Below are 19533 nucleotides of genomic sequence, written 5' to 3'. Positions count from 1 at the left end.
ACAGCATTAATCAGGCCTTTATAGGGGTATTCTATGGTACATTTATGAAAAGAATAAAGTTTTATAAAGAGCTAGAAAAAGAAATTAAAAAAACAACTAACACTACTTTCTGAAAAGGCCTTTATGAGAAAAAGAAAGGGCTTTGGGATAATTTAATCTGGAGAAAGCAAATCCTAGAGGCAATTTAACTTGTTGAAGGGTTATTTATAAGGAGGTGACTGAACAGCTGTTCTCCAATTTCACAGGGAAAAGAATTAGAGGAAATTGATTTATATTTCAGCATGAAGCTGAAGGCAGGCAAAAGGAAGAAGTGCTCGAGGGAGAACTGTTAATGGTGAAAAAAAGCTAAATGAGAAACTGGATTTTTATGGCTTTTAGAAGTTGGAAAATCACCCATGTTGATTCTTTTAGCTTTGGGTCAAACTAGTAAACAAATATTTGAGAATGCCTTCTATTTATTTAGTCACATACCATGTACTGAATCGCCACTATGGACCAGGCGCAGGGCTGGGAACTGGGAAGGGAAACATGAGTAAGACGTGGTGACTGTCCTGTGTAACGGCTGCAGCACTAGCTACCAAAGCCAGTGAGGGAAATATGTAAAAAACATCAAATCACTCTCGCCCTTTCCTTTTCCATCTCCCATGCTCAAAGATAAATAATATAGTTTGGAAGAAAACAGCACTTGGAAAGCTAAGCAACAATGCAATCATTAAATAACAACACGTGAGTGCCTATCTCTTTGCTAGATGGGATACTGCTTGACTCATAAATCACTGAATAAAGCCAATCAGATCTTCAAAAAGTAAGAATAATAACACCACCAAACAATAATGCAAAGGCTGTCATAAGCCACACATAGTTGCTGGCTTAATGAGTAATACAGACAGCAAGTGCTTTGAATTCAGAAGAGATTAAACTTCTACCCTTTAAGGATGGGTAGAATTTGAGTAAGTGAAGGGGAGCGAGCTGTCCAGGCAAGAGAAATAGCAAGAGCCAAACAAGGAGACAAGAAAGCAGAGGAGTTTGTGAAAAGAGCAGCTTGGTTAAAGCTGGTAGGATGATCCAGGGAAGTGTGGGATGCAACACTGGAAAAGTGGGTAGGGCTACCTTTATAAAGACCTTTGAAGACCAGCCAAATAACAGAATTCACTGTGTGAGGAATGGGCAGTACTGAGCCCAGGCAGTTCTGAGCACAGGAACATGAGGAAAGCCGCATTTTCGGCACAGTGGCTTGGCTCTGAGCGGGGGGTGGGGGCGGGGAGCGCTCAGTGCTGTTTCATCAACTCAGGCTCAAGATGGTGAGGGATGAGCACGCATGGTAGCAGTGGGCTGGATGAGAAAGAGAGGAAGCACAAGGCACAGATTAACTTCACAAATATGTGCTGAATGCTGCACTTCATCTGTGCTGTGATGGGGAGTGGGACACAGTCCCTGTTCTCTTGGGCCTGAGAACTCACTGGACAGGGGAGGCCAACAAAAGGGAAACTGAGACAAGTGCAGAAATGGCGGTCAGCATGGCTGAGTGGCCGGAATCAATTCTGATTCCCAGAACTGTATTTACATGAGCGGAACAAAATCAAATAGTCAAAATATAAACAGAAAAACCAATTCTCCCAAAATATCACCTGATGTGTATCATGGGAGATGCTGATTTTACGGCCAATTGAGTCATGGAAAAGTATAGAAGCAAATATGCGTGTACTGACTGAACTGTACCAAGCAATGAATACAAAAAAGACTTTATAAAAGAGAGAAGGTCTTTTTTAGGACTGAAATGTTTCCAGATTTCATCCTTTGACATAACTGAGATATATTCACAGATTTCTCACTTACCTACAGATAAGTATTTAGACGCCTGCAGAAGATTCATCACCTCTCCTTAATATCTCTCTTTTTTTTCTTCCTTCCCTTAATTTAATTTTGATTTAACTTCCTCTTGTCACTGCTTGCTTGCAAATCACGGCCTCTATGTCTGGAGTCAATTAGGGCTATAAAGTACCCCACCACGCCTTCATCTGGGGACCCATTTATATATATTTTCTTATTTCAAGAGGTAGAGCTAAAAGCCCGTAACTCCAAAAGTTTCCAATCAACCATCACATTCTATTCTTTGGAAAAGTATGCTTCTCTCCGCAGTTAAGAAGACAACATCAAACTATATTTTGCAAGAATATTTCCTCCCCACCTGTAAAAAGATGAATTGTGCTTTGGAAATTCATTTGCAGAAAATGGCTTGAGTGTGTGTAATACATGCTTAATAGCAATAACATTAAAAAAATCTTTCTACCATTTAAAATTAAATGTAATTTCCTTATTACTTTAATGGAATCCTTTGGAGTTGAAGTATTTAACTAGTCCCTTTCACATCAAGTATTCATTATATAATTCCCTTTTAATATTAGGTATATTAGGTATGTAAACCATCCACTGACAGAATAAAAACACACATTTTCACTGAAACAAAAACAGGAGAAAGACAAGGCAGCCTGATTCAGAATCTGATAATGGGTTACAGATTCCATTCCAGTTCAGATTTATAGTCAAAGTGCCACAAGACCATTTACCACCTCTAATCCTTCAGGTCATATTTGGAAGAAAAGTATGAACTGCCACATCACTAAGAGAAAATCTGTTTGAGCCTAAAATTTTTGACATTACCCCATTGTAAAGTTGAGAGAGAGACAGAGAGAAACATATCGCCTTTAAAAGCCACCTTAAATAAAAAGGCAAAGATGAAATGTCCAAAGTTCTATCCACGGGGAGGAATTCCCTTTGTCACTATCTTTCAGGGTCACCCCTGAGTGGGGCTACAGTACAATCCTGTCTGTTGATGGCTGGTACCAGCCTACTGGCTAAAGCCATCCTAACCCATGGGATGCCTGACATACACAGGTAAAAAATTCTAGGGCTGGTGGGAAGACACGTAATCTAAGTAATAGATTGTGGATGCAAAGCCTTTACCCAGTTCCCAAACCAACTCCTGCTTCTTCCAGCCCTCCAGTCTCCTGCTGGAGCCTCGAACTGGCTGCATCCAATCAGAAGCCAGAGAACAAGGACACCCAGTCACGCACTCCATAAAGATCGGCCTGCTGACGCAGGAGCAGAGTGGAAAGGATAGAGAGTAGATCTGTAGGGGCCGAGGGGTAATACCTGGCACACCCCATTACCTACTTTTCACACTCCTTCCAGTTAAACTCAGCTTTCCTCAGATTTTACCATCCTGTGCTTTCCCACTCCTAGAGTCTTCGTCATGTGTTCAGTCCTGCATCTCCTCTCTCCATTCCACATGTGGAAAATCTGGGAGGCCCACCTAAATGTCACCTCTTCCATGAAGCCTCCCCTCAACCTTACCCCGAAGTAATCTCTCTGCTATCTAAATGATCAAAGTTCCTCTTGTGAAAACTTCTATAATTATGAGTATGCCTTATGAGTTTACTTATCACTACCTGACACAAGTATTTTTGAATCCGTTTACTTGTTTACTGTAAGTTTCCCATTAAAATATACTCTCCATGAAAGCAGAGATTTTGGTCTGTCTTACCTTTGCTCTATCCCCAGGGTCAAAAACAGTACATAGCGTATAGCAGATGCTCAATAAATATTTGTTGAATGAATGAATGCCCTCTTCTAGATTGTTAGCATATTAATGACCAAAATGAAAGTCTCATTCATCTTCCCAGCCCAAAGAGCAATCTAAGTGCCTTCCTTATACTTATGGGCAGATACTCAAAAAATATAAGCTGATAATAAAGTAGTCGCCATTTAATGAGTATCCCTAATGTACCAGATACAATGCTGGCAGCTTTACATGAAATACCTCATTCAGTCCTCACAACAACCCTAAAGGGTAGTATGGCAGAGCTGTGCCTTCAGGATGAAGGCCCTCATTCCCCCAACATCCAGAAGAATTGCCTGCTGATGGCTCACAGCTGAGTCTCTCTCAGGCACTGTCCTCAGCAGAAGGAAGCTATGTCACCCAACTCAAAGGCCTTTCCCTGGTGAAGCCCTCTTCTGATGACTGACCAACGTTTTTAAAGGCCTGGCCCCTTGCCTCACCTGAGCAATTCTGAAAAATCATCTCAGCTCGAGTTCTTCACGGGACTGACTGTTGAATGAACAAATAAATAACAAACTAGTGTCCCAATGACAGAAAAGGGAATTATACTTTTTCAGATGGATATAATGTATAAATTGGGTCTCCTTCCTTCTCAATGATTTTACTAACTAAAACTACAACCCTTTTTCCATTTTCCCAAAAACATACCTCAACACTACCTCTAAAAAATACACAGTTACTAGTAATTGTTGACTAAAAAAAGAGTTTGATTTGGAGGCAGCTGTATTTCCCCAAAAGCTAGTCAGGCATTTTCAAATACCTGTGATTTATGTAGCAAAATATGCTCCTAAAGACAGTAGATGATATGACAACATGCCAAGGAGAAAATCACCAGAGATCTGACCTGTGCCATACAAAGTGAAGTCCAGCTCCAAAGTCCCAGGACAGCACTCCGCATGCACATACCCCTGCATCCACAGAACCTGGAGAGGTGGCAGGCGATCCCAGGAATAAGGCACAAGCTCATCAATGTTACATCATCTTGGGCAGGACACCTTGGTTTCTTTATGAGTAAAGGAACCTAACTTGCAAGGATAGTCAACCAAATTACAAAGCTTTTAGCAGAGTGCCAGGTAGAGTAGGTGCTCTACGAGTGGTAGCTATTATTACCATTTATTATTTTTTAGAATGACAACCAGAAAGCTAAGACATCAATGAAACACTTGTGGATGATTTTCCTGTACAGGTTAAGAAAGTCTGAATTGAAAATCCAGCTGAGTTACAGGAAAATTACTCCCTTTACAAAAGATTTACCACAGACTTCCTTTAAAGAGGGGCCCCCTCCATTGTACATTTAATATATAATTAGATACTGCTTATTCATGACATTTTTCCAATCAAAAGATATTCTTTTCCATTCCTCCCACAGCAAATAAAAACTCACCTGCCTAGAGTTTTACTTATTCTGTTTTGCTTCTCATTTCAAGAGTAATATGTGTTCATTAGAGAAATTCAGGAAGATAGAAGCAGAAAAATAAATCACCCATAGTCTCATCAGCCAGATATAGCCATTGTTAGCATTTTACATACACTAAAATGTAGGCCAGAACCCACTGGCCTAGTCAGCCAGTTTCCTTCTAATCACTATGTCCATGCCTACAGTTTTTTGATTTTGTATATATAGTTTTAATTGTAACTGGTTTTGGTAGTATTTTTTAATATGAGCAATTCTTCTCATGTCATGACAAACTTTTCACTATGCCATATTTACCTAATAATTTCTTGTACTTGGGAATAATGCTATAGTGTCTCTATGTAAAGTACTTGTGATAGCTGCTATCATCAAAATCAACACCATTATTAAGATTACTGCTGCTAATTTTTAAACTCAGAAAGACCTCCCACTTCTAGAAGATAGGTCAATATTTCATATACATTTTCATTTTCTTCAGTTTTGCTTTTACAATTAAATCTTTAGTCCATGTAAAAATGTACTTTAATGTATGTACAGTAAAAGACAAGGACCTAAAAAAAAAAAAAAGCCTTTCTTTCCAAAGTGCTAACCAATTATCCCCAAATCACTGAATAAACCTTCTTTTTCTGACTGATTTACAATACCTCCCTAAACAAGAGTTACACACACATACACACCTGGCCTAACAGGCTTCACTGATTGATCCATATACGCATATATTATTTTTTGGGTTCAAAATGTTTTAATATTTGGTAAGGCTAGTACACCCACCCCAACACACACCCTTCCACTTTTCTTCAAAAATTAATTAGCTATTTTCACTCATCTTCTTTTCTAGATAAATTTCAGAACTACTTTCTGCTGGAATTTGGAATAAAGCTGCACTAAATCTACAAATTAATTTAGGAATAACTGATGTCTTTCTAACACTTCTTCCCTTCCACATACACAATATGTGTTTCTATTTATTCAAGTTTTCTATATCTCTCTACAAAACTGGGAAGTTTTCTTCAAATGGGGCATTTACATTTCTTATTAAGGTTATTTCTAGAAATGCTTTTTGTTACTACTGTAAATGATTTCTTTAGATTTTAAGTGGTCATTAATTAGATTTGGATGGCCACTGATTTTTGTACACTTGTTTTGTACAAAAGCTCAGGAGGCCTTCTATAATCTGCAGACCATAAAGTACCTCCCCAAGTTTGTTTCACGCCACTGACAAAGAAGAACCCACTGGCCTAGTCAGCCAGTTTCCTTACCATCACTGAAATACATCCTGCTCAGGCTCGCCACCTACCCAATTTCACTTGCTCTTCAAGGCTCTGCTCCCACGTAAAAGTTTTCCTGACTAGCCTGCTCCCAGTTATCACCTACCCCTTTCTATTCTCCTCCAGCACTGAAATAAGTTCTCATACATTTAACACTTTCCCCAAAGTTAGGAATAATTTTCTTTTTATCAAATTAGGGCATCCAACTTTTTATATTTGAGAAAAGATTCAACAGAAAACAAGTAAAGTGAATTTATATACATTTTGCCTTTTATCTTAAGAGATTATAAATCTGAAACAAATTTGGTAAAAAATGTATTGTTTGTTTAAAATAGTGATAAACTGAAAGCAGCCTAAATATCTTTCAATAGAGGTTCAGGTGAATAAGTTATGTAATTTTTTTTTTTTTAGGTAAGAGATTTTTATTCTGTAATATTATTTTTAATGGTTATGCAGCCAAATAAATTGATGACAAGAACAATACGTATTGACATAGAAAAATGTTCACAATATGTTATTAAGTGAAAAAACCAAGACAAGACAAAAAAAAAAGAGGGGCTAGAAAACAGCACTGTAGAAAAATTGTTTTTGTTTAATAGGAAAAATGTCTGAAAAAATATATACGAAAATTAAAACAGTGGCTATTTCTGGCAAGTAGTACTATATGTGAACTTCATTTTCTTTTTTATTCTGTTTAATGAGCACTTACTGTTTTTATAATCAGATTTTATAACTAGTCAACTTCAAAAACATGCCCCACTGATAACAGCTCATTATAAGAGTACATAATCACTTTTAAATCAAATATACTTGTGGAAACATACCAAACAACAACTTTGAAAAACAAAATCATTTTTTTTTTATCTAGGTGAAAAATTCTGAGTACATAGGAACTCGGGGGAAGTATCATAAGGTGCTGGGGCAGTTACTACTGCAAAAAGCATTTTAAAATATAGTCTGAGACTTTCAGAAAAAAGAGTACTGAATCATGGAAACACCCTGTTGAAAAGGTCCTTAAACGATTATCTAGTCAAAGCTCCTCATTAAACAAGAAAAATGAAAAAAACAAAAAGCAAACGAAAAACAAAAATAGAGGTTAGGTGAGTTCTCCAAGATCATACAGTTAATTATTGGCATAGTCCAAAAGTATTTGTAATTCAAAACTTATGCTTTTTAATTCCTTTCTCAATTTCTCCCAGTCAAGATATGCTGCAGTCTGTCATCTCTACTTAGACTATAAAAGACAAATGTTGATTTTACTATGGTTTTCTTATCATCTGTCCAAAAAGTGAACAGGAATGTATACAATATTGTGAAATGAAAAGACTCACTTCTCTTGGTTAAATATAGCTTCTGAGCTCCATAAGAAAGTTTTGACAATTAGGCATTATGTTAGACTGTAACAAGTAGAAGGCAAATTCTAGTATTTACAGACTTTGAGAACCTGAAAGTCAGGAAGAAAAAAGTACTACTGAGCTTAAAATTACAACTGTGCTGCAAACTTTTCATATGTGAGTTATATGATATATGAGTTCATTCAACACATCACACTTTTCACTTCTCTGGTTTATTCACTTTCTCTTCGAGGGTTCGGAAGGGGCCTCTTTTTAAGTCAATTTTAAACTTAATATGTTTTAAGCACAAGTTTTTCGTAACACAAGCCATAATTAACCATTGTAAACGTCACTGATACTTTGCCCACCAGGGGGAGCCCATATAGATTTTTCACACAACAAGAAACCTCAAACATCAAGTTTGTATGAATTCTAGAATCATATTATTCATAATATGATCAATACTGTAAAATCACTTGATAATATTATATTTCTATCCCCCAAATAGAGAAAAATTAATTGAGATCAGGTATGTAAAGCCCTCAACAGAGTTACTGACCTATAGCAGAAGCTCAAAAATAACTGACTTTCCAAAATTTAGATCCTCCTGAGTATTAGTTATGGCACTCAAAGAAAATAATCTGGTATTCTAACTTGTACACAAGTTGGTGTGAGCTCAGTTGATATCTGCCCTGATAGATGGTTCTATCCTTGGTATGTTGACAAACCTGGTTCTCAAGCCTGCAAGATAGTATCAGACCATGGACAGGAAGAGTTCATTAAAAATGTCATCCTGAGAGGACCTGTTTTGGCAGCCCTATCCTTAGTAGGTGATACACTGAACTACTGGCTACCTGCCAACTAGAAACTGAGAAAAGAGGGAACTCTTTGACCCATTCCAGACTTTTCTTGGAATGAAGGAGAAAGTCAATTGACTATCCCTGAGAACCATGCTTCTACAGTATGTGATACAATCATTACCACCCAGATGACTTTCTTTCAAGAATAAAGAATGCACAATTGAGAATAAAAGTCTATATAAGAACCTGGTATCTAAATGGCCCTACTCAGTATCCCCATCTGCAGTCTGGTGTGGTTGACTTGCCTTGTAGCTCTCACCATAATAAGGCCCAGCCCAGTGTTCGCTGGATTTGTGAGGTGGTTGGCTGGGTATATGAACTATGTGTCTATTTTAAAGACTCAATCATCTCCAAGATCTAAATACGACAAACCTAGAGGAACCCACTGGGTTCCAGCTATGCTCTCCAATCCAGATTTACCAAGAAGCACTGCCACTGGGGAGTTACCCACCACTTGTTGTCTTAATAAAACTCTAATGTCTGTTGGGCCCCGTGAATCTATTCTCCACTGTTTAGAACTGAGAAAGGGAAGGCATGATTAATTGGCATCCTACTCAAACTTTGAAAAAAATGTTATTGTGATATCTACCACCATGAAACTTGCCAACTAGAAAGCTGGGAATTATTCTACCTCTCCCTCTTTCTACCCCCACCAATGGCTACATTTTTTTAAAATCCACCTCCTAAATATCAACTTCATCCATTCACTCCTCTGTCACTAGCTCATCAGCTCTCACCTGGATTACTGCAATAGCCTTCCAATTAGCTCCTCTATGTCAGTCGTGTTACACTCCAAACCCATCTGCAATATTGCTGATTATCTTAAAAGACAAATATGAACTTTTCAGGCCTCTGCTCACATAGCTTAGAGCATAAAGTCCAAACTCCTCAGCACTGCTGACAATGCTCTCACCCAAGGTCTGGTCAACTTTTCCTCTAAAGAGCCAAACAGGAAATACTTCAGACTCTGCCAGCCTTTGCCAGCTACAACTCTACCACTATAGCACAAAAGCATCCATAGCCTACATGAAAACAAATGAGCGTGGTCTCATTCCACTGAAACCTCATTTACAAAAATCGGCAGCGGCTGGATTTGGCCTATGGGCCAAAGTTGGCTGACCCCTGCTCTAACCTAATCCAGAACAGCCTCATCTCTTGCCTCTCTGCCCCTCCCCCAGGCCTCCTCCAGAAAAGGGCTCCAATCACTCCAGCCTTGCCTCTGCTCCCCCCATCACCCTGCTGTTGTACACCGGTGCCTTTGCTAACACTCCTCCCTCTGCCAGGAATGCGATTTAACTCCCTTCCTTTGTCTGGTAGAATGGTTCTCATCCTTCAAGGTCCAGTTTGATTTTCTACCAATTCTCCCTCAAGGAGCTTTAGTTATCCTTTATTTCTATTTTCAAAGAGCCGAGACGTATGTCTCATAGTTTTTTGTGTCCTCACAATGACTGACACCTATCAAGAGTCCAATGCTTACAGGAGATGGAATAAATCAATTAGTATTGAATAAATATAATTTCAAAAGCTATAGTCTTCATAAATCCTGGAAAATTTCAGAGTGCAGTCCATACAAAGGGCTCACTCTTTATACCATGGAAAGTCACTAGCACTGAGTTCTGCTTACAGTACACACTCAGTTATTATGATCCATAAAAATACAGCACCATGAAGTTAAGAGAAGACTTGGAGAACATTAATGGAGCGAGAAACTGTGTCTCTCTCAGCCCTATGGCTGGTTCCAAAGGGGCTCCTCAAGGAGAAGGGGGAATGGCGGTAGAGGGGCAAGCTGGCTAATGAACCTCTCTCTTCCCAGCCCCCTCATCCCAGCCTTAGCAAAAGCTGCTCCTTATTTCCTTTGCAAAAAGAACTCTCCATTAATTTTTTTTAAATCTATATGATTCAACAGACCCACGTTCTATTTGAATCCTACATCCTAAACCTACACTGTTTCCTGATCTATTCCTGTCTTGTGTGGGCCTGTCTCCAGCTTCTCACTGACCCTTGGCACCTGTTGCCTGATACTGCTTCTTTGAACAATGCTCCCTCAACTGAAACCCAGTTTAAGTAGAATTATACTCAATCCTTGGATAAAGTCTATTTCCAGCTACTATGGATAATAATCCAGGTGGTCCCAGCTTAGCCTTTGGCTCCAAACACTGGCACACAAGTTCAACACTACAACTGAGAAGAAAATCGAGGAGGACCTGGGGGATCAATGCTGAGCATTACGGTTGTCACTTCTACCTGAGTCGTCGTATTATTTATGGGTCTGCTTCTCCACTTGACTATAAGCTCTTTGATGTAGGATCTAAATCTTACTAATAAAATAAAAGCTACTATCTATTCAAGGTTTATTCCAGATACTGGATTAAGTGTACATATATACTGTGTAATATTAAGGAATCATGTTAGGATCACACATTTCTAGAACTGGAAGGAAGCTTGGACAGAGATCAACCAGCTCCAAAATTAAAAGCAAAGTGACACAGTAGATAACACTCATTCTTTAATTCAAGAAACATTTACTGAGAACCTATCCTGCACTATTCTAGAACCTAAAGAGTCTTTGTTTTCATGAAGCATATAGTCTAGTGGATAAACAACAAGTCAATGGATACATGATATGTTAGACAATGACAGGAATAAAGGGGAGTAAAGAACAGAAAAAGGATGCTACTTTATACAGGGCAGTGGAAACAACGAATGAGCAGAGGCCTAAAGATCAAACCACATGGAATCTGAGAGAAAAGTGTTCCAGGTCGAGGTAACCACAAGCGCAAAGGTCCTGAGGTAGGAATGTGCCTGGTACATGTGAGGAAAGCAAGGAGGCTAGGGCAGCTGGAGTAGAGTAAGAGGAAGGTGAGAGGAGGGGAGCTCGAGGAAGGTAGCAGGGACTTTGGGTTTGGGTTGCTGTAAGAAGTCTGAATTTAAGCCAGGAGCTAAAGATAATTAACTCATAAAAAAAATAAAAGTAAATGACACTTAGCTTTCACAAAAGCAATGTATAATAAACAAAGAAAAATTCATCTGCATGTCTAATCTGAAAATAGAATTCCCAACAACACAGAGTCGCTGTTTATCTTATAAATGAGACATCTTTGTTTTACAAGAACTTGCTACAGTTATAGTCTAAGCTGTCGGCTTTACCAATGTGGACACTGAGGTGCAGAAAGATTAGGTGGTCTGTCCACTTCATGGCTCAACTTGGTCTAGAACACAGGTTCCCTGATGTTCTGTTCACTGGCTCCTGTTGCCCCTGCAGACTCAGTTTGGCTACTCAGAGGGGTCTTGGTTTACTGTGAACTGCTTCTCCTGGACTCTGTAACCTTTATAAATTAGTAAGAAAATGAAAAAGCTGCCCCTATGAGGCACCTCCAGACACATTCCCACACCAAAGCCTGTCATACAAGCTCCCACAATTCTAGTTTTTTATTCCCCACAGAGTTGAAGACCACCAGGCAGGTAAAGTGAAGACAGGTCAGGCACTGTGCTAGGGAACAGAAGGAACATTTTTGTCAGTTTTGCCTGCCCAGCATCCCTTACTCCCTAGTGTCAGACACAGCACTCCCTTTTCCAAGGTTCTGGTGGGGCAGCAATCACAGCACCCAACCCACCTATTGGAGTGGGCATCTGACCTGGCCATGTGAAGAACCTTATCCGTCTGAGGCCATAACAAGGGCTCAGGACCCAAGCAGAACCAACTAGAGTCCTTTCCTGGGGTTTTATGGATAAGATCTGGAGAAAGAAGCTCCTTCCTGTGTTTCCCAGTTTTACCAGCCAACACATTCCTATTTTGCTCAGGTTAGTTTAAACTAGGGTACCCTTACTAGCAATCAAAAGAATTCACACTCATGCAAGCACTTGCACACCTTTCCTCATTTCATCTGCATAACCACCTTATAAGGTTGCTATTATTCACTCTATTTTAGGAGTGAGGAAACTGCGGTTAAGTAACTTGCCCAAGTTCATGCAGTAAGTAAAAGGCGTTCAAATTCTTTGGTCTTTATGCTTTGGTCTTTATGCAAGGTCTTTATGCTCCAAATCTTATTCAGTATGCAATTATGAATATAGTATTAACTCAGGAAGAAGAAACTCAGCTGAAGAATTTTTGGTTTAAAATTATAGTGGAAGTATATGTATGGGGCAGGGTGGGAAATAAGCAACATTAAACTGGAGTCAAAGGACCTGCCTTCTTCCTCTGGCTCTGTCCTGTGACCTCATCTATTATGACTCTGGGCAAGACATTTCACTTACCTGAGTGTTAGTTTTCCCACCTATAAAATGAAAAGACTGAACAACATGAACTTAAGATCCTTTTAAGTACTAAAAGAAAAAAGTCCATGGTTCTGCTTCAGGCATACAGACTCTATTTTTACTATATGTTATGTAGGATATCAGCAAATTTCAACCTGAATGTCAGGTCCAACAATAGGTAATGGTTGCCTGGGGCACAAAGTTCCAAAGGATTCTGAGCAACACAGATGTACTGGGACATTAACACTGGCTTCCATGCTCCCAGGGAAGGAGAAAGAGGAATAACTGCATGTTTGCCACACATATGCCGTCGCTGATAGCTTCACCTTGACAGAGGAGTGTCACTGCCTCCACTATCGATGCTATTAGTACCTACACAGAATTTTCAGATTCCCTCATGAACTTCCTTGGTTCCCCTTTGCAAGTGAAGAATGAAAGTACAAGAAAGCAAAGTGGTGTAGGGAATAAAGTTTTGTGCCACTGATGAAAATACATCTAAATGGCCTACACAGAGTTAGCGTAGGAGTGAAGGGGAACAATAATAATCATTATGGCTCTTTACGATATATACAAAGTCTCATAAGATCCTAATAATCAGCTTACCAGTCAAGGAGGGTATTATCATGCCCATTTTATAGAAAAGGGAAATGAGACTTGGGTAACAGGACTTACCCAAGTCACCCACATCTAAGTAGCAGAACCCAGATTGGAATCTAAGTCTTCTAAATCCAAGACCCAGTTTCTACTCCCAAGGTCCCCATTCATCCCACAGCCCAAATGAGTTAACTAATCAAGCTCCCAATGCAAAGTGGCATAGTTATCACTGTTAGGAGTTGTTCAGCTACAAAAAGTTCCTCCCCGCCCCCAAATCTGAAATGCCATTACTAATTTGTTTGTAATTTAACGGGTAGACACGCATTGAGTATAAATAAACTGAGCATAAAGTTACCCATCTCCACACCTTTGTGCATACTCTTCTCTTAGCCTGAGATGCCCTTCTCCACCCTATGCGCACTGGAACCAACTACTCTTCTTTCAAGATTTGTTTCAGGCATCATCGCCTCTGTAAAGCCTTTCTTGGCCCTGACGCATAATTGAACACTCTCCTTTGTGTTCTACACAACGTCTTCAAGGTGTTGTGTCACTTCTTTTGGTAATATGTCTGTCTCCCCCACCATTCCTTTTAAATCGCGTTATTCTAACACAATGCTTGTCAGAAGGTAGGTGCTTAATGTATGCTTATTGATGGACTGAATATATTCATCTCGACCAATTTCCCTTCCGAGGCTTGAATATCCTCTGCAAGCTGCCACTCACTAATTCATGCATACATATATTAAAAAATATCTGAGTGTCTACAAAGTACCAGGCACTGCACTGTGTATCAAACAGAAGTGGGTTTACCATGAAGTTTGAGTGTCAGGGCCCCTCCCCTGCACCCCCCCAAAGCTCTGAACCTTTTTTTTTTTTTGTGACTTTGTATTTTTATTTCTTAAAGAGGACAGACAGAACTGTATAAGCTTCGAGCTCCACAAAAACTAGATCCACCCTTGGTGCCAAGGATCCAAAAGTGAACCTGGCAAACTTTATCTCTCCCCTTACAGAGTTTCCTGTGTAGTGGGGAAGGAGACAACCATTTGTTCATTCATTGATCCAACAAACATTTACTAAGCAATGCTCTGAGTCAGGCTTCGGGGATTCTGAAGTGAAGCCAACACTGTTACTGCCTTGAAGGAGTAGGTCCCAGCTCTCCCGAACGAAAGCCTGCTGTGTTCAGGGAACAGAAAGTAGTTTAGATGGCTGTAACAGAGGGTGTTTGTGAAAGATTATCCTAAACCAGTCTCAAGACAGACCGGTCCCTGGCACGAACCCTAACCTATTGCAGGAGGCAAGGAGAAGGGCCAGGTCGGCCGAATGCGATCTTGGATCTCAGTGCGGGGCAGGGGAGGGGAGGGGGCTGAGACAAGTAAACAGAAGAGATAAATACACTGTGACTGTAGTCAGTGCTGCGACAGGAAAGCAAAGGACGGTGGGGGAAGCTTCGCCTGCGTTCAGGTCTGCAGTGACGGCAAGCTCATTACCTCACAAAGCAGCCCATGTACGTTGCAGACATAGTTCCGAGCTCCCCAACATGCGTCCCCATTCCTCGACCTAAGGCTGTTCCTTTCCAAAGACAGCCGTCGACTCTCTGGGACCAACTCTCCTGACCGCCCTTGACACCACCTTCTCCAGGCGCTTCCCTCACCCACTGCTTACGGGACAGAGTCCGGTTTGGGGTCTGGGGTCCCTGCCGCGGATCCGCCCCCCTCTCCAGCCCGCCGTTTCCATAGCAACCAGCTCACCACTTCGCGCGCCCGGCTGGAGAAGTCGCCCTTAGGCCGGGGGCTCCGGCGGAACAGCTCGTCGCGGCTGCCCTCGACCCCGCCGCCCACCGCCACTCCCAGCGCTTTGTTGCGCGTCTTCACGGTCTTGACGCTGGCCCGGAACAGCAGTGTGATGTCCACCGCCATGGCGACCCACACCCACGGCCCCCACCAGAGCCGCCCACGTCAGCAGCCGGCGACCGCGGCGCGAGCTGGGCAGCTGGAGGACCGTTCCGTTTCCGCACGCCTCCGCTCACCAACGGCGACACGAGAAGAAAGGTTCCGGCCCGCCCGGGGCTACGGCGGCGAGAGGAGAAAGGTTCCGGTCTCCGCCGGCGGGCGTGCCCATCCCCTCGGCGACCCGGACCCAGCGACGCTCACACCCGCGCCCGTTTCTCCTCCCGGCAAACTTTGGCTGACTTAGCCGCGCGGGGAGGTCCTGGAGTCCCGAGCCCTCGCGAGCTCGCTTAGGGCGTGTAGGCCCCGGAACCGAGGGGATCAGGAAGCCGGAAGGCTGGCTCCATTCTCTTGGCTCCCTGTTGCGCGGGTTGCGAGGGGACAGGAAGCGACCCAACCTGACCCAGACCTCATGAACCCACCTTGTGCGGGACCGAAGCACGTGGGCGGTGACCACCTGGGTGCAGTAAGTGCTAGGGCAGAGCAGGTGTGCACGGCAGAGAGCTAGAGGCCAGAGGCCTTTCTTTTCCAACCGTCACCCACCTGATGTGTAAAATGAAGCCAGCACCTTCCTCAGCGAGATAACACGTGCGAAGTGTTTTGGCGTTGCTTGGCTCCTAGAGACCAATGAAAGTTAGTTACCGTTGTTAATAATAACATTATTGTTAACATTCTTGTTATTAATTATGGTGGGGAAAGCTCTATAGAGAAGGCATCACACTGTAGAGAAGGCAGATTTGAAGAATGACTAGGAATTTATCAGATCGAGACAAGGACGAAAGAGTTTCACTGGTTTCTGTTCTTCCTCATGTATGGTTTTTAAATATACCATCTTAAGTCATAGTTATTTAAGTGGACTGAAAGTTAGCCAGTGAATTCTTTCTACATTTTGGTTCGAGGTTCAGATCTAATTCAAGATCTTTGATTTCATCATTTGTTTTCTTTTTTTCTAAAGAGGATGCACAATTAGAATATGTATTAAAATGTGGTTGTCAAAGAGTGATAGGCAAAATAAAAAATGATTTTCATAGCAAGATGTTATTTATCTTTTCACTCTTATTCTCTCATAAGTTGTGCACAATTGGGTTTCCCAGAGGCTGGGTGACTTTTGATATTGCAAAACACTGAATGCAAAACAGCTGTCTTCTATTAGGTCAAACTTTAAAAAGATTTGCACAAATGTAAAACAGTGCCATTCTCACTAAGTTGTTTTGGAAATGCTTTTTTTTTCCACAAAAATATACCACTTATGTTAATATGTAATGGGTTTATCTTTACTTTTAACTGAATGAATATTTCAAATTTTTGTTTAAATTTCGAATTCAGTAAATATCCATAGCTAAAACCCATATAAACGAAAGTTATTTTAGGGCCCTCAGTAATTTTTAAGAGTGTAAAGGAGTTCTGAGACCAGAAGTTTGACGCCCGCTGTGTTAAATATATTTATCAGAAATAGATGTTAAGAAACTACATAGGTACCTGGAAGGAAGAAGGAAAGTGGTATTTAAAACCCACACTGTAGCCACTTCAGCCTTCCCTTATGAGGAAAATAAATTTTCATACAGCTTTCTTCCACCAACAGAGTAAGGGAGAGAGAATAAGACAGAAATTACTAAACCTCTGCCAATGATTCTGCCTTGCATAAGTGGCCCTTTGTCTTACCGAGACATTAATGAGTCTTTGGCTTATGCGAAGATAAGTCTGGGGCAGAGTAGAAAGAGAGCTAAATCACCCTGCATAATAAAATGAATGGGACTGAATTAAGGGTAAGAGGGAGGAACCAGAACCCAGGGAAGGGGCCAGGAAAGGAGATAGTAGCTCACTGGGTAGGGTTTTTGAGTGGGAGGGGACTGAGCTACGCCAAAGCTTCAGTGAGTAGTGTGTTTGGTGCGGTTGGGTTTTTTGGGTAAAAAGTTTGGGAGAAAGGTCTAAATCTTCTGTCTGCCTCTGCAAAGAGCAAAGAAGATTATGGAGATGAGACCCACGTGAGCTCAAAACATCAGGCTCTAAAACCACAAGTGACCACAAACACCTAAAACTCCTAGAAAAGTTACAAAGATCTTGAGGAGGCCCTTGGATGTCCCACAGACCATGGGATATGAGCTGTTGCATTTTTATTATTTTATTTTACTCTTCTAACCTCAAAGAGCAAGGTCACTTCAGTTGACCATGGACTAACGGGAAACCCCATAAAGCTGAGAGGGGATGTGGATAAAAAGGAAGAACAGAAGCATGGTGGGAGTGTATTACAAACTTCCAAGTTTGAAGTGGTACATAAACTACATTTCATTAGTAACAATGTTTCATTCATTAGGCTAGGCTCTCTACTCTTGAAAAACAGTAGGGCATATTGGAATTACGGAATAGAGTTCCCTATAACAGCACCCTCCTTACAATCAGGATAGATGTACGCAGCTTAGAATCATTTGGGGAGTCTCATGGAAGTCATTAAACGCAGCCTCCGCCAAAAAGAGGCTATATTGCCCAACCAGGTGCCCAAGCCATGACAGAACTGTGCTGTCAGTTAGAAATAGACATGTAGTTGTCAGCCACCGAGGTTTTGTCATCGTTGCCTCCTTTAGAGACGTTGGTTTTCTACCTGGGGAAAGTTGGTGTAAGCTGGTATTTGCTGTATGGAGGAGGGTGCCCAATGCCTGGAAGTGTGAATTCCTGCAGGCAGCATGGGGAGACCAGTTTTCTGGGTTCATGAAATCATGGACTTGCCACAATAATATAGTAACTGGAGACCCTCCTTGGTGGTCTGTTTCATTGTTCACTCATATTCACGGCTTCTCCTAGGGGAGGATTATAGTTCCTTGACCTATTGACAGCTACTTGACCAGGTGATTCCTTTTAACCGTGAAAAGTGACATTTTGGTTCTGGGCAGCAAATTTAAGAGCTAACATGTGGTTCACTGTGCTCTCTTCTCCTTCTGCCCTGGCAACCTGTAATGTTCCATTGGGTCATCAACCTGGGTTCCCTGAGTAAAGATGACATGGAGCACAGCCAACTAAGGACGTGTGCTGGCAGTGAGAAGTAAACCTTCGCTCTGCTTGTCCATGGAGATTTGGGGTTGTTTGTTACTGCAGCATGATTATCTTATCCTGACTGATACACCACGTAACCAGAAATCTGCCAAAACAGACTATTGGGTACATTCACCAATTACCAACATTACAGTGTTATCGCTGAGTAGGTAAAGGATAGAGAGGAAGGAACTACTAGATTACACCTAGATCTAACCAATAGAAAAGACCTGGCTAGGAGCGTTAGAGTGACAGAAACCCTGGAAGGCCGGCCATGCCATGGTAGAATTCACAATGCAAGAGGAGAGGACTTGGAGAGCATGTGTTTTCACTTTAGAAAGTGGACCTAAAGAAATTCATAAAACAATTTTTTTTCTCAGGGGTTCTAAAAAGGACCATGACTCTAGGGATGGGAAGCTCAAAGAATAAACTTGTTCCTAAGGAGGAACCTAGCTAAAGAAATCAGGGTGATGGAGAAATTGAAACCCTTGTACACTGTTGGTCGGCATGCAGAATGGCGCAGTCACTATGGAAAACAATATGGAGTTTCCTCACAAAATTAGAGATAGAACTACCACATAATCCAACAATTCTGCTTCCTGGTATTTATCCAAAAGAATCAAAATTGGGATCTCAAAGAGATAGTTACACTTCCATGTTCATAATAGCAGTATTCACAAGAGTTCAGACATAGAAACATCCTAAATGTCCATTGATGGATGAACAGATCAAAAAAAAAAAAGCACATAAAGTGGAATATTATTCAGCCTTCTTTTTTTTGAAGGAAATCCTGCAATATACAACAACACAGATTAAACATGAGGACTTATGCTAAGTGAATGAGGCCATTCACAGAAGGATAGTACTGCATGATTCCACTTATATGAAGTATCTAAAATAGTCAAACTCATAGAAGGAGAGAGAAGAATAGTGGTTGCCAGGGGCTGGGGGAGGGGGAAATGGGGAGTTGCTAATTAAAAGGTATATAATTTCAGTTACACACGATAAATAGGCTTTTGAGACCAGCTGTACAACATTCTGCCTACAAATAACAATCTTCTTACAACCTATCACTCTGAAATCAACTCTGCTCCTCCCTCTTCCACATGTAAGGACCCTTGTGATTATACTGGGCTCACCCGGGAAGTCTGGGATAATCCCTGGAGGATTAATTTCAGCTGCAACCTCAGTTCCCCCTTGCCAAGTAACATATTCAC

At 41.2% G+C, this 19533-nt stretch overlaps 1 protein-coding gene across 1 annotated transcript in view; it reads right to left on the bottom strand.

Moving 5' to 3' along the window:
• The window catches only part of STX18 (syntaxin 18), a 122166-nt gene extending 106304 nt beyond the window's left edge, over nt 1-15862 (bottom strand). Inside the window, exon 1 of the mRNA XM_079919507.1 lies at nt 15092-15862. Within this exon, the coding sequence (XP_079775633.1) occupies nt 15092-15259 (168 nt within the window). The 5' untranslated portion in view covers nt 15260-15862. The remainder of the gene's footprint in view (nt 1-15091) is intronic.
• Between the last annotated feature and the right edge of the window lie 3671 nt (nt 15863-19533).

This window comes from Stenella coeruleoalba, assembly GCF_951394435.1.
Source record: "Stenella coeruleoalba genome assembly, chromosome: 4".
In the NCBI taxonomy this organism is placed as follows: Eukaryota; Metazoa; Chordata; class Mammalia; order Artiodactyla; family Delphinidae; genus Stenella; species Stenella coeruleoalba.
Note: the sequence above shows the minus strand (reverse complement) of the source record. Positions and strands in the feature narration are given on the sequence as shown.